The sequence below is a fragment of the Anastrepha ludens genome, chromosome 2, assembly GCF_028408465.1.
Source record: "Anastrepha ludens isolate Willacy chromosome 2, idAnaLude1.1, whole genome shotgun sequence".
Taxonomy (NCBI): Eukaryota; Metazoa; Arthropoda; class Insecta; order Diptera; family Tephritidae; genus Anastrepha; species Anastrepha ludens.
In genome coordinates this window covers 26,715,305-26,737,179 of record NC_071498.1, presented here as the reverse complement: position 1 = coordinate 26,737,179, position 21,875 = coordinate 26,715,305, and the positions used below count along the sequence as shown (strand labels likewise).

At 35.3% G+C, this 21,875-nt stretch overlaps 2 protein-coding genes across 3 annotated transcripts; one reads left to right on the top strand and one right to left on the bottom strand.

The window, feature by feature from the left end:
• Positions 1-955: 955 nt before the first annotated feature.
• LOC128866262 (eIF-2-alpha kinase activator GCN1) lies at positions 956-12,912 on the bottom strand. Of its 2 annotated transcripts, XM_054106852.1 has the most exons (4): positions 12,803-12,912; positions 12,643-12,745; positions 11,624-12,588; positions 956-8,686 (listed from the first exon to the last, which is right to left on the bottom strand). In XM_054106852.1, exons 1-4 carry the CDS (start codon positions 12,815-12,817, stop codon positions 1,829-1,831), a joined length of 7,941 nt encoding a protein of 2,646 aa, XP_053962827.1. In that variant the 5' UTR covers positions 12,818-12,912; the 3' UTR covers positions 956-1,828. The 2 variants fall into 2 exon arrangements, with proteins under 2 accessions (XP_053962827.1, XP_053962836.1); XM_054106861.1 differs by lacking the exon at positions 12,803-12,912 and having other exon boundaries at positions 12,643-12,760.
• Positions 12,913-14,317: 1,405 nt separating this feature from the next.
• On the top strand, positions 14,318-20,364 carry LOC128866253 (uncharacterized). Its single transcript, XM_054106840.1, has 9 exons — positions 14,318-14,498; positions 15,255-15,444; positions 15,513-16,038; positions 16,105-16,287; positions 16,350-16,457; positions 16,512-16,644; positions 17,202-17,336; positions 17,392-17,800; positions 19,863-20,364. Exons 1-9 carry the CDS (start codon positions 14,403-14,405, stop codon positions 20,267-20,269), a joined length of 2,187 nt encoding a protein of 728 aa, XP_053962815.1. The 5' UTR covers positions 14,318-14,402; the 3' UTR covers positions 20,270-20,364.
• Positions 20,365-21,875: the final 1,511 nt, after the last annotated feature.

The following is a 21,875-nucleotide window of genomic DNA, read 5'->3' as shown; positions in this document are numbered from 1 at the left end:
TGGACGCGATTGCAAAAAAAGTATTCAACCGATTTTTATAATTTTTTTTTTAAATTGTTCGTAATTGATGTCGCCTCTTAGTGAACGATCAACTTTTTATGTATAAATTTTTATTTTGCAGATATGAATTTTTTAATGCCAATTTTAGGACTGTAGAAGTGGAGTTTTTTAAAAACATGTTCCTATTTTCACAAAAATCAAAATATTTAATATATTGATCGTTCACTAAGAAGATATAACCCTATACTAATGAAATCTTTTCGATTTTTTGATTTCAGTTGACTTGGTGGACTTGAATCGCGTCCACCGCAAGCCTCTTCCAAAAAAAGGGTCTTGGGGGAAAACGCCATAACTCCGCCATTTTTAAATATTTTTACACAAACAAAGCCTTTTTTTTTTCTTTAAACATTGTAATATCCAATAATAAAAACTTTTATACAATAAAATTATTGCTACATATCTTTAAAAAAAACCCAACTTTCGCTAATTTCACCGGACCACAAGGTATATAACCCCTTAAGAGAGAGTACACTATAATTAGCGTTTACAGCTGTTATTGGGTGTTTGATCGAGCTTATCTTCCAATTTGAAGTTATTCCTCTCAAATGGATGGACCCAAAGCTTTGTGGCGGTCTCGAATGGTTTTTTGAAGATTTTTTCATGACAGAAATACAATCGGAGGTTCGCTATTGCCTGCTGAGGGACGATCGCCATTAGAAAAACAAACTTTTTTATCATCTGGATTTTTTCGCCTTCACATTTTCCCGTACTTTTTTTTTGTAATTAAATACAGTCGACGTCCAGTACTGCAAATTATATAATGTTGGCCCTTTTTGAAAAATTTAAAAATTCATATAAGCACAAAGAAGTACTTTTCTTTCATATTGTGGCAGGAATTCAAGAGAATATATTACTGTAAAATATCAGATTTTTTTTTATTTTTACATATTTGTCTATTTGTATACACTTGTATGTATGTACCTCCTATTCTTTTTGTCCCTTCTGCATTCGCACAAGCAAGAAATGTATTTCGTTCTTCGACTCATTTCGGCCTGGTGCACATTTCGCTTACGAATGGACATATACTCGTATATGTATTTCTTGTCTTATAGCATTTTCCAGTAGAGGCCGGATTCACTTGCATTAAACACTCCTTCATGTAAGAGTTTATATTTCTTTATGACACTTGCTGGCTTTTTAATGAGTGGTCGAGAATAGTTTTTCACCAGATTCCTTCAGAAGTAGATATGTAGTGTGGTAATACTTTTTAGGCAACTCATACGCTTTACAGATCAGTGGCATAACACCTACCGGAATATGAAATCTACATTGCACAGTAACGGTTTGCCTAACTTCTAGTGCTCGTCAACTTCGTGCGAAATGTGCGTAAAGGCTTTCCTTTATCGATATCCGCGAGTTTTGTTTTCTATTCCACTTTAAGTTGACTTCTCAGTTCATAGATGAGCTCGCTAGAGCAACAACAACATTTAAATATATTTTGGTTTACAACAACAAATATATATTAAGTTTCCAACCGCTGCCGTCTTTCATATTAAGATCGAGTAGAAGGAGAAATGGCAGAATACAAATCAATTATTTCCATTCCACCCAAACTAGCATTTTCAAGTTCTTTCTTTGCCGAAGCAACAGCCCGAATAATGTACAAAAACATTCCCATGTGCAATATTAATCGTGTAATTTTTGAAATTTTGTATTAACTTTTCACCGAATTCTTTTATTTTCGATTTATTTTCCATTTATAATACACTAGGAGTTGACATATAGATTTATGAATAAATTTTTAGTACCACCTAGTTACATTTTTTCTCTAGTTCAAAATTGTATCGTCAAATTCTTCGTCCTTTCCTACAGTCTGAACAGCAACTTTACGTAAAACTTTGTTTACTACCTCATTTAAGGAATCTCTCGCTCCAATTTCCAAAATTTGACATACAGAATTATATGTGGTATCGTTATCACGGAGATGCAAAATTGATATTAAAGCTATTTCAGAATTAGACTTTACATAACCATTTTTTTCTTTGGTGCCATTAACTAGCATTGGTACAAACAGTTTGATAATATCTGGCGTCATCTTATCCACAGGTAGTTCTGTAGCTAAGTAATTGCAACTTTTGGCAACGAGCTGTTTTATTTCGTTGCTTTTGTGGTTCATAGCTCGAGTGAAGCTTGAAACTATTGTTGGAGAATAAGGTAAATTATTGGACAAATAAAACTGTAACAAACAAGTTATTGAGCGAACACCTTTGCTGGAAATATTGATCTTCTCAGATGAAATACTATTGGTAATGGTCTCTTTTACTTTCTCTTCAAATTTCGGTGTTATAATCATGGCAGGACTCTCTTTTAATGCGACAAAAAGAACGGTGATTCGTCCATGAGCTATCGGCCCATCATCATTGCTTACAACGAGTATATGATTCTCTAATATATCCTCCACTTCCTGGACTGTTAAATATTTTAAAAGTGATCCTAAACAGCCCCCTGCAACAGACCGAGTGATGTCTTCTGAATGACCTATCATATTTAGTAAAGTAGTGCTTATTTGTTTCTTAAGAGAATCAGACATTTTTCCCCCCGCTAAGCTAATAATCAGACGCATGGCGGCCAACATAGTTTCTCGTATGGCTGAATCTTCACTTGATTTTATTCCACTTTGAATTTCATTGAAAATAGGATCTGGGCGCGAATGAATCATTACCAATTCAGATATGGCTTGGCCGGCCTTCATGCGTACAGCTCTATTTGGATCATGTAAAGCTTTAAGAAATGTTGTTTGCAACTGGGGCAAAAATTGTTTCAACATGACTCCGACCTTTCGCAGTAAAATCGCTAGCGATTCTAGAACAGCCGCTTTAACCCCCGCATTAAAACGATCGCCCAGAATACGAATTAGTGGTCCAGTGATTTGGACAACAGATGGCTGTAAGGACTGAGCACTGGTTAATGCAATAATTTCGCCTAGTCCCTGGGCGGCATTTTCCTTAACGTCTGGCATGCCATTCAAAATTGCCTCTCGAAAGACGGGAAGAAGAGGAGTAATTCCTTTTGGCAGGCAAAAACCTGGCAGCTCTGAACCCTTCAAATCACTTGCAGCAAACCGAACTGCTTGTCTAACGTCAGATACGTACGCGATTTGTTGGCTTGAATCTAAGCCTTTCACAACTGCATTTAACGCATCCCAAGACCTTTGAAGAATATCACGATTGGAATCAGCCATTAGGCGCAATAAACAACGTAGCAATTGCGGCACATACTGAGAATAATCGCCCGGAGAATGTGTGCAGAATGCAGCAAGTAAACTTGAAGCAGACTTTCGTGTATTTACATTATTGGACTTTGCGGATGCCATTAGAGTATCCACAATTGTGCGAATACCACTTTCGTCTGTTACCGAGAGTATAACTGCTTGGCAGTAGTCTAATTCCTGTTGCTCATTTATAGTTCCTTGAGAATCCGAAAGCGTTTGAAGTAGAGCATCTAAAATTTTAGATAAATATTTTGTCAGTGCATCCCCTGCAACCGACACTAAAATGGAGAGAGCTTTTGTATTAACTGGAGGAGTTGTTAATTGCGGAACAAGGAATGGCAACACCACTCGGGATTTAATTGTCATGACTTGCCGAAGACCATCTAAAGTATGTTCTGCAACATTTGGATCAGTATCGTTTAATCCCTCTAACATTGATGGCAAAATTTCATCTAATGCTCGTGTGCCAACTGTAGAATGTAAGGATTCGAAAGTTTTCGCTGCAGCTTCTCTTACCTCCGGTAATGGATCCGACAAAGCTTTTCTTACAGTAGGAACTAAACTGTCAACAAATGATAATACCATTTCCTTAGAAGTTGATGCCATTATTTCTGATAGGCCAATACAAACTCCCTGGCGCTGATCTGCTTGCTCCGAGTTAAGACCTTTCTCTAATATCGGTATTATCTCGGGAAGCACTCGCTCTCCCAATTTTCTAACGAGGTCACCTAGCGTGCGTGCAGCAACTTGTCGTTTATCATAGCTGGTGCTAGCCAAGCAACCCAGTAGTAAGCCAAACAAAGTAGGTAAAATTTCTCTTAGTGTGCGAGGTGTGTTGGTTACAACTACTTTCCAAACATGTAGAGCGGCTTGCCGTACCATTAATGATACGTCGCTGCGTCCCATATAAAGACCAGAGAGAACTCTATTCCGCCTTTCTTCGCCCAAGAATCGTATAATGGCCGTGTGTGACTGTTCGGTGCCAAAGTTGTCATCCTCACTAGCCGTTTCTGTAGTCATCTTTCCAGATACACCTGATATTCTATATAATAAGTCTCCTAACAACTGAACGGAGCTAAATCGAATTCTCCAGTTATCATCGAACAAGCCTTTTTCTAATTCAGGAAGAAGAAGCATCACTGCTGATTCGGCATACAAATTTACTATACGTTGTCCAGCTTTCAATGCCGTGTCACGAACATACTCATTTTCATCGGCCAATGCTTTTAATATCGGATTAATTATTTGACCAATATAAGGAGTAAATTCTTGGGCAAAGGGTCCAGGCATGTATATGAACATCATTATATAGCCATCTTTGACATGTGGTGCAATATCCGTTCTTTCGGAAGTTGCGATAATATCTGGCATTAGCTGATGCAACTTATCCACACCTAGACCACCCACGACTTCGGCGAGGCCTTGAGCTGCACCACTGCGATCGACGCTGCTAGTTTCCGATGTCAAGGTTTGCATCAACCATGGTAGTAAATCTTCAAATGAAGATTCGCCAATTCCACGAACCATTGCTCCCAAGGCCCGAGCAGAAATCGCTCTTACTTCAGGTACTGGATCAAGCAACGACATTTTTAGACCAGGAATTATATTCGGCAAATATGGAACTAAATCCTTTTGATCAGTTAGGGAGTACATATTTCCAATGATTTGAGCTGCCATTTTTCGTGTCTCTGTAGATCTGTCCATGAATGCTCTCTCTACAACAGGCATTATGAGAGCCAGAGATGGAGCATCGATAAAATGTACAAATTTTGTTTGTAGTAAACTGTGCAGACAAACCGATGTATTTTTTGATGGATCTTCTAAAGCCTTTAACAAAATCGGGACTATGGCTTGGATTTCTGGATTTTTAATTACAGATCCTATAACTTTCAGCGCGTCAGCACCAGCTTCTTGAACTTTTGTATGGGAGTCACCAAGCACTTCTATTAACTTTGGAACAATGTTGGGTAAACATGACGACAGCTGCTTCGGTGCACAGAACGCCATTGCTCCAAGAAGTTCAACTGAGGCTGTCTTTGTCCGCCAAGAATCCTCGTCTAAAGCATTAAGTAAAGATGGCAGTATAAGTTTAACACCATGCGCTGACAGTTTTCCCATAACGACTTTGGCTGTGTCATCAGCTGCTTGTCTAACATATTGCGAAGAGTCTCCGAAGCATTGCAATAGGTGGGGTAGCACATGTACAATATAGGGCTCAAATAAACGTCCAAGCGTTGTGCAAAGTACTTCAAAAGCAAAAAGGGCGCCTTCCCGAGACTTGTAATTTTTCTTCTCTTGTATAAATGTTGTCAATTTAGACATTATGTCAAATTGTTTCAGTGACAAAATTCCCAAGCCCTTTACAATACCAGCAATTCCGTAAGCTGCTCCCCTCCTCTCTCCATACTTATCAGACTTAACCAGTAATTGTAACAATTTTTTTATAATTTCAGGTGCCTTATCCCGCACTGAAGGAATCAAATGCGGTAAACAATTTGCGACTGCTTCTTGTACTTGCTGAGAAGGTGTTGATAGCGCAGCAATTAGTCTTCGGACTATAGGTTCAATTCGAACGTCATCAGCTTCTAAATGTCGAGCTAATGATCCCATTATGATCACTACAGCTTGTCTGACATTGTCGTAGCTTTGCGATTTAGGTGCTTTATCCAGAAAGTCTTCAAATACAGGTAACAAATAAACTATCGTTTCTTTGCCATGAAAATCCACTATACAAAGTGCAGCGGCAAGCATTTCTTTGTGAACGGTTTCGTTGCGATCGCCAAAACCATGTGAAACCATGAACTGCATAATATGATTCACATCTTCCACATCGAAAAATTTAGAAACTTTTGAAATGGATATCGCAATACCTCTTCGGGGTTCCCATTGATCGACTGCGGGAGAAATTTCACGATCAAATTGATCCAATTTAGGGGGAATCATGGTTAATTTTTCCTTGTATATGTCAAGTAAAACTTTCACTACATGCTTGACACTCTGATGATCGTTGGCAAGCAACGGTAGCAAAGAAGCGGACGTGGCCTTTTGTATGCATAACTCCTTATGTATAACATCTAAAATGAGTTCATCCAAATTAGGTGGTGAAAATTCAGCCGACTCCCATAAATCTGCTGCTAAAGTACGAATTTCAGGCGATATGTCATGCTTCGCAATCCATAAGCGTAGTTTCAATCGCAAAATTAAGTCTTTATTCATATTGCTTTCAAGCAAAATAGACTTTTCCATAACTTGAAGCGCTTTTAATGAAACTTCCCTCACGATTTCTTCGCCGTTTTGTAGTGACAGTAAAAATAGCTCTGTCTCATCTTCAGTAGCTTGTGCACAATATTCTTCGCCAGAACTTAAATTTGCCACTTCCAAAAGAGCAACTGCCGCTTGCGTTTGAGCTCTGCCTTGGTATGTTTTTACAAAATGTAGCAATAATTCTAACATTTTTAACCGAGGCATGTATTTAGGATGATTGTAATCTGTCACATCTCCAAATATTGTATTACCTCTAATTAGAGCATGATGTTCAATTATTTGGATGCCGGCCAATAGGAATTCCTCATTGCATGCTACGGAACTTATAATGAGTGCACGTCTTAGGAATTCAAATGTATACGAAAATGAAGGTGCGTCAAAATAGGTTATTGATGAACTGTCGTCTTCGTGGCTTACTATTCGGCTGTGAAGGTCCAGTAAAGTACTTACGGTGTTCTCATTCATATCTTTTACAGCCCATTCTTTTGGAAGAACGCAATCTGGGTTTTCTAACTGTATAGTTGCCACCGCCAAATTTTCTCCCAGCTCAAAATTGTCTTCGAAACATACTTCGCGTAATTTAAAATACAGCTTTGTCAATGTTTCCGCTGCAAGTGGGCATTTTAGTAATTTTAAAATTTGATTCAGTAATTCATGATAATGTAAAGAGACTGCCTTAGGGTTCCCGGAATATACTGCCTCTAACATAGTTGTTGCATTTATTAATTTTTTACTCAGAAGTGCAAGGCGTTCTCTTATATAGTTTTCTTTTTCAGCTTGAAGTTTTATAGCTTCTTGTTGTTTTTGGGTAATTTCTGGGAAATTTGCTTTGCCTTTGTATCGCTTCTTATCACTTTCAGTACCGAATTGTATTTTTTCTGTTTGACCTTTGTTATGGTGCCCTTTATTATCTCGTATATTCCCGGTTGTTACGTTTATATCATCATTACCTTGACCAAGTTTTTTATCCAATGTACTTAGGTATATAGCATACTCCTCTTCGGAAACAACATCTATTTCGATACTTTTAAAATCAGCTACAATTTTCTGTATAAAAGTTGGTAATATAACTCCTGGGCTCAGCCGAGCAATAGTAGAAATCGCATTTTCATACGGCCTTTTCTGTTCAAAATTATCCATTAAAATTTCGATGATTTGCTTTGTGTTTATCGAAATGAATGTTTCTGGATCAAAATTGAACTTCGATTTTAAAATACTTTCCCACAAAAACGGTTCATTGCACACCGCAGCTGGGTGGTGGCATATGAGTAGTGATTGTAAAGCTAGTTTTTTAGCATCGCTGATTTCAATTTGTTCAAAGTTACAAACACAATTCACTATTTCTACCAAAGGATTCACCGAGGCTGTATTTTCTTCATTGATGCCATCATTTTCATTGTTGAATTTTATATTATCCATCTGATTTTCGAATTCAACCAGTATTGTATTAATATACGCGACGCCGTTGGCTGATTGGATTATCTTTGGAAGTAAAGCCAAAGTGTATGATCTCAGTTTTTTGGAATTCGATATTAAATTGCAAACGATAGCTTTGAATATAACGTGTATTGGCCCTTTCAGCTTATCAGCATATTGCGTTAACAAATTTTCGGCCATCAATGAAACGTAGCATAGTGTTTCAGCCGGCGCAGCGACCATAAAGCGTTCAGAAAAAAATATCTGTTTATTCATGTCGAATATGACGCTCCAAAAGTTGCTTAAGATGATATTGTTCAAAGATCTTTCTGTTTGTAAAATAACACAGGCAGCGCAAAGTGCCTCACATACAAGAGGGATTTGTGAAGGATTTTGCAAGCCTTTTTCAACTAATGTAATAAGAAATGGTGTGAAATTGATTTCCTCGTGTAATTTTGCATTTTGAAGAGCAGCTAACAGCCACTGAAGATACGCCACACGAACGGGTTGAGTTGTTGTTTTAAGGTCTAATCCTCTGTTAAAGATATCGATGATTGTTTTTGGTAGTTCTCCAACAAATTTCACTGACCACAAACTAAACATGTCCAAAGTATGGCATATAACCCGCTCTTGGATTTCAGACGCCAATGCTTTCGAAAACAAGTCCACAACGAGATGTAATAACGTTGAAGTTTTACTACTGGAAATTGAGTTGAAACTTAAGTATCCTGCGCCCTGAAAATAAATGAGAATATTTATTAGGAAATCTTGAAATGCATTATAAACAATTTCTGAAATTGAGCACACAGAGTTGGGCCATACAGAATTATAAAGGGTGGCCAGAAAGCAATGATAGTTATTCAAATTGTTATGTTTCAGCAGTCATCATCGAAAATCCAATTTAGTTGTAAATACGGATGCCACGCCAGCAGAAAATACTAATGAACTATGGCAAGGAGTACAGGAAGCATGGAACTCTATTCCTTTGGAGATATGAGTTAATAGATTTACCTCGCAGGTGTGAAGCAGTTTAAAAAAGGATAGTCAACAAAATACTAATCAAGTAATTAATTACTTATAAATAAATTATTTGAAGTAACTAATTTCTGTTTTTCTTCTCAAAATGTGATAAATTCCAGTTTTTTGAACTCTTTATAATAATTTTTTTTTTTAATTTTAATTTTATTACCTTTTTATACGATTTGAAATAAAAGTATAGATTTGTGCAAAAATAACTGTTTTACTAAGTCATCCAGAAAAATAATCATCATTATATGTATGTTGTTGTGTGGCGCTATTTCTCTATACATTGCCGTATATAGTATATATCCGAGTACTGTCATTAATTTTTAAATATCCACATTTGAAGTTTATGATTATTTAATAATCAACAATGAGGTGTGCTGCCGATTGCCTTGGTATTTCAACTGCACACTCTACTATTATGGATAAATTTCCTTCGTGTGAGTGTTATAAAAATTCTTTTAAAACATTTAAAATAAATAAATAAATTTCCAGAAGAATCAATATTTTGGAAATGTAAAACGTTTCATTGAGTCAACTGGCTCGGTGCATAATGTACCAACACCAACGCGTGCTCGACTGAGTCGTTCAACTCAAAATCCCATAGCGAGATCTGGAGGCGTTGTTGGGTAATATTTATCGAAAATTCGGCTGGAAATACTGTCGAGAGATGTCAACAACTGAATTTTTGCCTATTATTGATGAAATGGACATTAATGACATATGGTTTCAACAGCACGGTGCCACGTCACTCAGTCATCGAAACCATACATTTATTGCAAACCAAATTTCCCAATCGCACAATTTCAGGAAATTCAGCTGTTAATTCGGCGCGCCGGTTATGTCGCTGGACTATTTTTTGTGGGGTTATGTCAGAGATGGAGTCTATCTACACAGCACCAGTCTATCATCAGAAGCGAGTTTCAGATTATTATCAAATGAATTAACAAGTAGTTTATATTTTTATTTTTATTTTCGTTGTAAGCTGTATGAATTGTAATAATTGAGGATTTCCAAGTAAATAAAAAAAATTTAGGAACTTAATGCCCTGTTGGTTAGAGGTCATATTTAACTGCATCCTATTCAATCAAAATGGGTTTGTAACCTGCCCAATCAATAATTTAATTAAAAAACATAACTCCCAACGTTCCCCTGTGACTATGTAGCGAATAATACGATTCAGGCGGTCCCAACGCAATCTTCGTGCATGAAACACCAAATTACAGAAAATCATTTCTAGTAGCGGCCGCCCGCTCGAAAGGCAATGGCTAACCTCCGAGTGTATTTCTGCCATAAAAAAGCACGTCATAAAAAAATATTTGCTGTTCGGAATCGGCTTAAAACTGTAGGTCCTCCAATTGATGAGCAACGTCCAGATGTACGCGACAAATAGGAGGAGGAGCTCGTTCAAACTCCCAAAAAAGGAGTAAGCTCCAATTATATATATCTATATATGGCACAACCATTGAGAACTATTTCTGGACTTATTCAAGCTAATTCTTATAGAGTACCGGGCAGGAAATGCCGGTATGGTCATTCGTTGAGTAATTTTCCTGATTTTTTTCATTAAATAAAGCACGGAAAACGTATCAAATATTAATTTTTATATTCCTTTTAATTTTGTTAACTTCTAATATTACGAGGATTGCTATTTATTTTTCTCCTTTTGGACACTTTAGTGATTTCATGCACCAATTGACGTTTCTATTAGAAAGTTTGGCATATTTTACACATATTGGTGTGTGAGTGATATTAATGTTGTTTACAGTGGCTTTAAAAATTCATCTCGGAAAAAAATTTAATTAAACCGGAAACATTTTCGTGCGATTATTTTTCGCAATTTTCGACGTAAATTAACAAGACAATAATGCATCGATGAACTAAAATCATCATACGACGAGCAAGGCCCATTCTTTAGCATCGTAAAAAACTGGTACATTAAATATTCTCGTGGTAACTGTTCGCTCACCGATTTCAACCATCAATGTTAATTTTTCCATCGTTAACCCAGAAAATAAATAAACAATCGTTGCAAGTTTTAAACGCCGCCTATTAGTCTGAAATTTTTGATATAAAACGTTTAACATATACGGATTAGAAGCCGGTCATTTTGTATGTAACTGCAAGACGGCTGTTATTCGGGGAACTGATTCGGCTTTGCTGCCAGACTAAAAAAACATTTCAGTCCGCCGCTCTCAATAGAAAAATTACGAGTTTCATATCATATGATCATTGACCGGGATTTCAAACTACATTTCTTGCTTCATACTTTTATACTACAGCTGGTAATAAGTGCTCCCTTATTTCTAGCAGACTTGGAAGCTTCCCTCCAGCCCAGCAGACCAACATTAAGATAGTGAAGGTCCACATACGAAAACATACGGTTCCCAAAAGAAAGTTCATATGTCAGGTAAGAGATAATAAAGTAGTCAAATAAATACAGTATTCACTAATGAAAATCCATGAGTACGGCTATTAGGTAAATTATACCAAGCCAAGCAGTCAAATATGAGGACGAGACCAAAAAATCCACAATAATCATTACATTTGCAAAAGTTAAAAACTTGGAAAGGTTGTCTTTTTGTAAATTTAGAGAAACATATTTTGAAGCTTGTCTGTATTAGTAGTTAAATAGCTTAATAGTATTACCTGAATAAGATTCATTCTGTACTCAGCAACAGTTATTTTGCCATTTTCTCCATTAAGAATAGCAAATATCCCATTTAGCAGGTATTCAATTGATTCGACAGTAGCGCACTTTTGGGATAACTCCTTCAAAGATTGCAGGGATTCATGCCTAGCCGTATCGTCTTTGCAATATAAATTTTGCAAAAGAACTTTTCCCAACGATTCAACATATTTACTTAGGTCTATGTTTAATTCGTGCAAAACCAGTCCCATGGTTTTTATGGCAACTTCTGGATTCCTTAATATGGATTTTTGCAATACCGGTAAAATGTTTTCTTCAAAATCGCTTTGAGTAAGTACTTGTAATAACGGTCGACAAGCGATTACAAAAGATTCAGGAAGTTTCGTCTTACTCGTTATAATTCCTTTTACAAAGTGGTCGAGTAATTCTGATTTGCACTTATTAATCCTATTTTCGATGTCGTAACTTTTATCGAAACGTAGGAGCAACATTAAAAATATGACTATATTACTTGCAGGTTCTTTCGCTATTGCAGTGGAAAAGCATAGCCCATAAATCTCCAGATTTTGCCATGAATCGAAAAATATTTTCTCCCCCATTTCTATGATGCGTGTATTAAATGAGAGATAAATATGTTGATACAATTGGCTCTGATAGTCCACTAATTTCGGATATTCTGTTCTAAAGATGTTTGAGTTGAAATCGGCGTGCCGTGTTATCAGGTCCGTCCAACCTAAGACAATCAATGAGTATTTGGCCGATTTTTGTGGCTGTATCCCAGAAAGGTCTTTGCTTAAAACTGCTTTTATTACTCCAATCAGGTGTTCCACAGCCACGTCATGGTGGCGTTTAATGATTTCCACAATAAGATTTCTAACAAGGAGTTGAGATGACGAGTCTTTATATTTTGTCAATGTCGTACCAATGACCTTACATATTCCCCTTACAATTGCATCATTTATCCCTAAAAAATATATATGTAATTTAAGTTACATTAATAGTTTGCTGTTTAATATACCAGGATTGTTAAGAACGGACGACACATTTCTGAACAAATCAGATCTCTCCTCCATAGGAACAGAAAGTACTCGATTTGGTAAATCACGTAACGCCTTAGATAGCTGAAAAGGAAACATTTTATTCGGTGTAATATGAAAAATATACAATTTAAAACAAACCTCGACATCCGCCATGTTAAACTCTGTTGAAATCTTGCCTCCTCTAAACCATAAAACAAGGTTAGGTTAAACTAAGAAGTGAAACCGAGTGAAAAATGAAACATTACAAAGAGGAAGTAGTAACAATAGCGGATTTCACATCGAGCTCGTTAAACTTGTATTCATTAATTTCTTTCGTGTAATTTCTTTTTGTAAAATTGCTGATTTCAAATTTTGATTTCAGTTTATTTCATCACAAAAATATTGTTAAATTAATACGAATATTATAACACCTTATAAAAATTTCATAACATTTTCACGTCAAACTTGTAAACTGTTTGTATCCCTGAAAAAGCTAGCAATAAATTTTTTACGACAGTATACAATGTACATATGTACTTTGAATTGCGTAAAAATAAATACCTTAATATTGAAAATAGACAATGTAACACTTAATTATTGTAAAAAGCGTTATCCTAAATCCTCATCAATAATATAGTGAAATATTCAACTCGGCGTGGAGAAAAAAAAACTTTACTGACGACAGGACCACAGCAACAGAATAGTGCTAAACGATTCGTGACAAAACGTTAGGCGGATCATTGTTCATAGAAATATGGAATAGTATACTTGTTTAAGAGTATTAAAATGATTATGAGGTGTTGACGACAATAGCTTCATAACGGGGTTCTCGCATAAATCAACTTGCACTCATGCAATCCTCTGCTGAGAAGCTCATTCAAGAAAAGGCAAATATTGTGGGGCTGCCTAAATCATTTGAGTTAATTTTGGAGCTGTTAATAAAGATATTTTAAGTGAAATTCATTGCATATAATCTTGTTATATGAAAAAGAAAATTTATAAATTAAATATTACAATTTGCCCAATTGAAACATTGAATTATGTCATGTCATGAAATCACTGATTTTCGTTGGGTCGCAGTGTTGTATTTTTTTATTCTTGTGAACAAAGCATTTTCGGCCTTAATAATATATGTGTTATGAACGATTGCCTCTGCAGACGTGAGATAAAAAGTTTCGGAATTATCAATCTAGTAGAAATGGGCTTGACCAGAATTTTTCAGTTTTAATCGATGGTCGGTACCGAATTTAGAAGAATCCAATAGTTTCGATAGATGGTACCGAAATGTTTGGATTTGAAATAAAGTCGTAAAATAGGGAATAAGTACAAGTTAGGAGACACCACCAAAGCTGGAGCTAATGCTCCTTAAAATTATATAAAAAGTTTCGTAAGCTTTATGATACAAATAATCAATGCTACATTTTTTCTTTTAATTTTTCATTTCATTTTTATTTTTTTATTACCATTGTTGAAATCGAATAACAAAACCTGAACCCATTGTTATGCCATTAAAATCGGTATGACAGGCTTTACTTTTTTTAGAGAGGTTTCCTAAGTTTGAAATATCAATATACTACATCAGCAATTATACCACAACAAAGGCTGAAGTATTAAATCGATATCGAATATCGAAAAGCAAGAATTGAATAACCAAATTTGTATAAAGTATTGGGTACCGGAAACTCAGCACATCGCTGGAATTTAACATAATTACACATGTGAGAGCAATAGTTCATAAATAAATTATTCGTCGGCAAACATGGATGAAAGTATAAAAATGTTCCAGGTTTTGGTGGGAAGCCAATATTCTGATATATATATGGACGCACTCGATTATACCGACCTAAATTTAGAGGTATGAAAGTTTTGTGATCAATATGATTCAAAAGTTTTAAGGAATCTCATCTCGTCCATCGAGGTAACAAAGTGTTAAGTGTTATTTTATGTTTTAAATTATTGCATTCGCCGTCAAACCATGAGAAAAATATTGTGCTTAACCCATTGTCAAATCGCCACATACTTCATAATTTTAACTTTAGCGACAATCAATGATTAGCATCATGAGGGAATTATAACAGACCACGGCACTTTGGCGACCGCCATTCGTATACAAAAAACAGCTGACGGATGTGACGAAATTTGTGTAATACGCGGTGTACAAAAACTAAAGGTGACACCTTCCGAAAACCGTTGCTTTTCGCGATTTTGACAACCTGTTGACAAAACAGAAGAAAGAGAAACTACTAGTTTGTAAATATTCAGTAAATGGCTTGGAAATATTGTGATTTTAATTAAACAAACTACATTGTGAAAGCACGATTTATAAAAATACTTCGAAATGCAGTGCTTTTGTGTTTGACAAAAAATAATGTCTCTTCCTTTAATTTGTATTCGTATCGTTGACGTCACAGTAAATTCGGAAGCGCAATTTTGGATTCTATCTTTCTTGTATGTTAAGAACGGATGTTGTTGTTGTAGAGGAAGATTAAATGTATGCGATTTTGGTTCCATAAATGAGCAGCCGGTCCAAATTAGTGATTATAAAACCTAATACTAATTTTATCAAATGCCGTTCATCTATTTCTTATTTGTTTTTGTCTTGAACGAACAGGCCGTTTTGGAAAAAGTAATAAATTCTTCTATCCAGAATACCGAAAGTAATTCATTGGCACTTCGGTTGTTAAATAGCTGTCAGAAGGAAGTGATGAGAAGAAAGTCGCACATTTGGACGTCATTACTTTTAAAATTATATGCGTCCTGTAAGGAAATCCGAGTTGCGAATCAAATTATTATAACTTTGGGTACATATATATATATATCATAGTATCAAAGGTCAATTAATATTTAAATACTTACAATTTGTTCGCAGGTGAACTCGCTAAATTGTCCAGCACAACGCAGGAGTCAAAAAAGTTGTTTGGTTCCAATCACGTAAAAACTATTTTTGATGTAATAACTAAAGAATATTTTGTGCCAATAGACAATTTAGGCGTCTTACGTTGTATGATTATTCTTTTACAACTTTATCCAGAGTACAGTGGTCAATCGAGCGGTACCGTGAAACTATTTCTATCGAAATTTATAGATTCTCCCAATTACGATGTAGCAGAGTATTCTGCAAAATGTTATCATCTTATGTTGTTTATATCAAAACATCGATCAAATGATATGCAATTGAAGGAGCTTTGGCAAATGTATCAACAAAAACTAATCGAAAACCTCCAAACTTTGGCACAATCTTTTTTGGGGCATATTTCTTCGCCTGTTATTAAAGCTGTGAACTGTGAACCGCTGCATACCTCAGTTTTACAACTTAGTGATGACCCAATAAAAAGACTACCACAAATTTTCATTCGCTTTAGAAATTTCGCCATACATCTTATTGTAACTTTAAGGTAAACAAATTTCTTGGTTTTTTCTCTTAAAAAGGCTGCTTAATCTCTTTATTTAATACAATAAAGGGAACCATTCTCTACGGAAAAACTTATCAACCCAAAGAAACTTTTAAATCTTATAAAAAGTGCATTTGGCGCCCCACACTTAATGCAGCGACGGAATAAAACAACTAACGATACAATTCTAGGCCTGTTGCTTCCTCAATTTTATTATATTGTGTTACAAATTTTGGAGACTTTACTCTTAACGTAAGCGTAAAAACAATCTGTGCTAAAGACAATCTATCTAAACTAACTTTGTATTCATTCAGTTTAGGAAAAAATTTGAGGAGGAGTTATAAAGAAATATGGGCCATTTTGGGAGATATGAAAAATCTTAGTACAGTTAAAGCAGTAAGAGAAAAAAATAAATCATACATGTAAGTTTCAATTATTTTCAGAAAACCATTATAAACTACATATTTGCATTTTAGGCGCCTACTCGTTAAGGTGTACGATGTCATCAGCTTATGGTGTAGAGTTGTGAGTCAAGGAAGTCGCAGTGATTTAATAAGCAATTTCATGATGAAAGATATGCTAGATATTTTTGAACTTCATACTACAAAGGTAAGTTAATGCAAAGTGAGTTGGTGATATGCGTTATTTTGTTATCTAAGACTGTAGGTAAGGTTACATTTTGGGCAGCGTTTTGTCACCAAGTGAACTTAAAAGTACTGGTCCAACCTCAACTCCTAGGAAATGGCAACTATTTTTAATTTTGATTTAGTAAGAAATTTTGTCTTGAAATGGTTAAATCGTTTGATGTAGATGTCATTTTAGCCACTGTGGCTCACACATAAAAAGTTCTGAGTGCGTTTATAGTAAAATCTGTCAAACTTTCCAATGGAAACGTTAAATGGCTACTGACACCACTAGAAGTGCCCAAAAACATAAATAGCAGTAGTGCCAGAAATATAAATGACAACCCTCGCATTATACTTTTGTAACTAATTTTTAGACATCCACCAGGTAATTTAAAAACTTAGGTTATAAGATTAAAACAAAAAAAAAAATGTGTTTGTTAGTTTCTTTATTTAAATATTCAAAAAAGAAAAAACATGCATGCATCTTTCTTATTATTATTATTTAAAAATAATACATTTTTTATCCCTTTTATTTTTTAGAGTCTGAATGGAAAAGATGATTCTAGAGGAAATGTGACGGATCCAATTATTCATGAGCTTATTCGATCATCTCAAAGATGTGCTTATGAAATTTTAAATTCAGCACCAAAAAATCTGAAAGTCAACATTGCTATGGTATTTACTCTCAATTTCAATCTTCTCATTTGAAATTCATTTGTAAACTTTTCAGAACATTGAAGAGAAGCTTATAAATATTTATCGTCTGATGTGTGATGCATCGTTAGGGAGCCAACACTATTATGAACATCGATGTGATTTGATAAAACTGCTGTTCGCCTTGTTGACAGCCAAAATTTATTTAAGACCCTCATCTGCTGAAGTTTTAATTAATATTATACGCGAATCCTATTTAACCTTGGAAAGGACTGATGTACGTCATAAATGTGAAATTATCTTTTTATATTTGGAGAATTGTATTCATCCTCAAAAGGATGATTTTAAGCATTCGATTGATTTACGGAGCATCCAAGGCAGTGAGCCCTTCGAAAACGGCGTGTACTCACAATTTTCAAGCATCAGTGCTGAGAACAATTATACATTGACGGAAAAAATTTCTGTGAAAGAGTCATCACAACCAGGTAAATAATATAAAAAATAAAATCTTTATATCAAAATCTTCACAGTTGAGAATTAAGTAAACTAAGGGTGCGAAGCTTTACAATAGGAAAACATTTTGCTTTATCACCATTTTAAATGTTTGCCCATGCATAAAATAGGCTATTTAGTACCACAGACCGATACGTGGCGGTGACATATCCAAAAGACTGTGCCACTCGATGCTTCCATTTAGCTGCTGTCGATTCATCATTCATCTGCTCGCTGGGCGAAAAATTTGTATGTGAAAGTAGCAACAGCTTAGTGATTTTGTTTCTAGCCGCTTAACTCAAATTGACGTGCTGCCAAGAATAAGTAGGAATATTTTTTTATTATATTGTGCATACTTTCAGTTGTCAGGTGATAGTTTTAATAATTTTTTGATAAAGGCGAAAATACAAGCTAGGCCGCTGAAATTATGAATGGTGTTTATGGTGTTGATACTACAACAGCCAATTATGTGCAATATTGGTTTCGTCGATTCCGTGCTGGCATTTTTGATGCTAAAAAAAATTTCGATAAAATTACAGAAATAATTGAAGTTGACCGGCATGTTAGTAGTCATAGCATCGGCCCGGAGCTAATCGACCATAAAACAGTTTTAAACGATTTGCGCAAAAATTCTATACAAAAATAATGGATTTCTTTTTTCCCAAACTAATTGTCTGACCTATTATTGGGAACCTATTATTTTCCAATTTTCAACTGATTGAAACATGAAATCCATAATGCTTTCTCCTTGTAGAACCTTGTGGATTTCGGAAACATAACACGGCACATTACATGCTCCCCATTTTCTTCACTGTCAATATAAGTTGAACGGTGTGGGGAGCTATCGTGACCAAATCTATTGAGGCCGTAGAGGAACTGTGTTAAATAAAAGTTTATTTCTCCGTGGCTCATTTCAAGCCTTGGTACTTGGTATCTGTTTATTGGCCCATCTACCTTTATTGATATATTCCATCGATTTGGCCTGAAGCCGATCGAGCGAAGTCTTTGGACTGATCCGATTTATTTTCGCCTTGCTCTTCCATCATGTTTAGGTAATTTTCATAAAATAGATTGACATTTTTTTTGTATGGGAATTTGTATTGAGTGAATTAGTCCAGATCGGGGGGCGTGAAGGGGAACCGAGCTGTCTACTCTAGTATACAAAATTCTTTTACTGGGTCTAAGATCGCTGCTACTTGATAGATTCTATTACATGTAATACGTACAACGTGCCTGTACCCCACGAGGCAACCAGCAAGGGGCCCATTGGGGCGAAATACCTTTATTCGTCTTTTCCTACTTGTGTGAGATACTATTAGTAGAAACTGTTCAGTGGGTCAAGGCTGATTGCACAGGGTAGTATTCTTGTCAGTAAATTGCAATCATTTCCATGACTGGTGTTTTCCTATGCTATGCTTCTTTCCTGTCGCATTCATTGACTACGACGCAGCCAATTATTACTACTTACAAAATACCCGAAATCTGCGCGGTATAGGGATAGTTGTGGCACAGGTGACTTCAACGCTCACCACGATGCTTGTCACTCAATCTTTTAAAAAGTGCAGAACTACAGAGGATTTGGAAGTACAGATTATTAAATGCGTCATTAGAAGTTCGAAAAAGGAAAACACCATTAGCTATCTAATAAAACTTAACCCACGACGTGTCAGTTGAGTATTCGGAGTATTTATCTGAGCCCAACGCCTTCAATACATTTTTGGTACAATAACGACAGTGTTCCTATCATCACCAAGCCGTTTCTGTGCCTGTTTCAGCCTGTTTGTGTTTTAATCGTCTCGTACGACAGGCATCCGTTACCGCGATCAAATTCTAACCCCCTAACCCGCTGAGGGAATCCAAATAGTTGAACAGCAGGAATATTTTCTAAGCTATGCTTTCTGCTAAGCCAAGACCGGACAATCGGCTGACTGCGGAGCTAATAAGAGCCAATATTTTTAAGAGTGTAAATGTTGTTTAAGATTTTTCTTTTTCTGTACTATGCCACGTAAAGTTAATATTTTTGAGAGATTCATTTAATTACTTATTTCTTTACAGTCCCAATGGTGCAAAATGAAGAAATAGTACGCCATGTGCCAGTGAGCGAAATTGAGGATTCGTTTGATACAGCCAGTAAGGCTGATTTTAATTCAGTATCCGACAGTGCCGAATCCTGTTCCGACACAACAAAACATGTTCAGAATGAAGAAAAACTACACCGATTGCCAGTAAAAGAAAGTGTGGAGCCCTCCAGTAAGGAGGAGTCGTTTGATAAAACCAGTAAAGAGGATTCATTACGTCACAAAATATGTTCCAGTGATTTTAATTCAAAATCGGAGAGTACTGAAGCTTATTCAGAAAATATTGGTGAACCTATTTCAGCGGACCAACTGGTTGAACCAAGTAGTTCAACAGACCAGCTAGTTGCAAGCATCATAACAACTTTCGTGGAGGATTTAAATTGAATTTGTATGAAATTTTATACTAAAATGTTTACTTCGGTTTTAGTGCATTGACGTGAGAATAATAAACTGTTGCTGTCGGAAGTGGCGTAGTCTTACGGTTAAATTTTATTTGGTGTCAAAGCTATGAAGGTTCAATAAGATACAATAAGTAAGTAGATTTTTTCAGAACCCTCAAAAAGCAATTGAAGAGAAGAAGAGAAGGTTTGGCCAATATAAAAATCATATTTAGTATGTTGAATGGCGAAAATGGTTCAAAAAGGTAGGCTGCCAAAGTTTTTCAAATAATTTTTTATTATATATAGAAATAATTATTCTTTTTAATAATAAACTTAATATTTAATATGAGAGATATTTCTAAAAATCGTGTTAAGGGGTAATCAGAGCCTCGAAAAGATGATGATTTTCAATAATTTTTTTTGCTAGTCAATTGCTTTATTTTACAAAAATAAAAACATAGCATTAATACATCATGTTTCCACTTGATTTTAGCAAAATTAAAAAAAAAATTAATAATTGTAAAAGTTATCGCTATTTGTGTGGAGCCCGTTTCTCCAGAAGTCCCTTGCGGTGTTCATCACAAGTCGTTGGAGATTCATCTAAAATCAATCGGACAAGAGAAATTAGTTTTATTAATAGATAATCTTGTGCCTGATCGAAGGTTTTTTTTTTCAAAATTAACAATATGGCGAGAAAAAAACCGACAATTGTTAAAAAAAATTTTTTGAAAAAAAAAATCCTAGGATCAGGCACGGGTTTTTTATGTTTTTCAAAAGCAGTATAAATTTTATTGAAACCTACCGAGCAGTTTGTGAGTTATAGTGATCAAAGTTTTTGTTTGTTATTGCCCGAGCGCCCTTTGTAAATTGTTAAATAAGTCGAAAATTATTTGTCGGATTCCATCATATAAAAAATATGTTTTTCTTGCACTTGCGAAATACAGTTTTGAGATGAGACAGCACAAAATCGAATTGTTACTACGTGCATCACTTTCTATAATTACATCTTGACATGTACTGAACATGAACAACACGTTAAAAAAATTTCGATTTGATCGTTGAACTTTTTCATGCCCTTAGCCTGATACTGTCCTTTAATGAACCTTGCATCTGGTATACCAGCCACAAAGCAGTCTAAAAGACTTTCACCATCTAAATTTACCTGTTTCCCAACTTCCATTAAGGCATATAAAAATTCAATTTATTTATTTATTTATTTACATGAAATATCATTATAAATGATTTATTACACAATTAAGGCAACTAGCAGCATAGGCTATCGCCCTTATACAACAAATGTGTATACATATGTATTATCAATTTAATCTTTCTACCTACGAACTTTTCTTATGTTAAGTCTCAAATTTTGTGCTCGTACAAAGGATCGGATGTTTCAAAAATTGGTGTAAGTATTTCTATTCTCGAAATAAAGTTTATCAAAGAATTTGCATCTCCATCGAAAGGAGTAATACCTTTTAATGTACTAATGGAATAAAAATGGATTTCTCTGCCATTTTATTCTTATTATTTTTGTGAATCTTATTCACTTGTGTTTAACTTAAGTAGGTAATACTAATATATGTATATAGTTTCAATAAGAAATTAATAAT

Coding starts and splice junctions, on each gene's coding strand:
- LOC128866253 (XM_054106840.1), top strand. CDS start 14,403: ATGGATGAAAGTATAAAAATGTTCCAGGTTTTGGTGGGAAGCCAATAT. Junction 14,499..15,254: donor ATACCGACCTAAATTTAGAG/GTATGAAAGTTT, acceptor TTGAACGAACAG/GCCGTTTTGGAAAAAGTAAT. Junction 15,445..15,512: donor TCAAATTATTATAACTTTGG/GTACATATATAT, acceptor ATTTGTTCGCAG/GTGAACTCGCTAAATTGTCC.
- LOC128866262 (XM_054106852.1), bottom strand. Junction 12,589..12,642: donor GTCCGTTCTTAACAATCCTG/GTATATTAAACA, acceptor TATATTTTTTAG/GGATAAATGATGCAATTGTA. Junction 8,687..11,623: donor ACAGAATGAATCTTATTCAG/GTAATACTATTA, acceptor ATTTATTTTCAG/GGCGCAGGATACTTAAGTTT.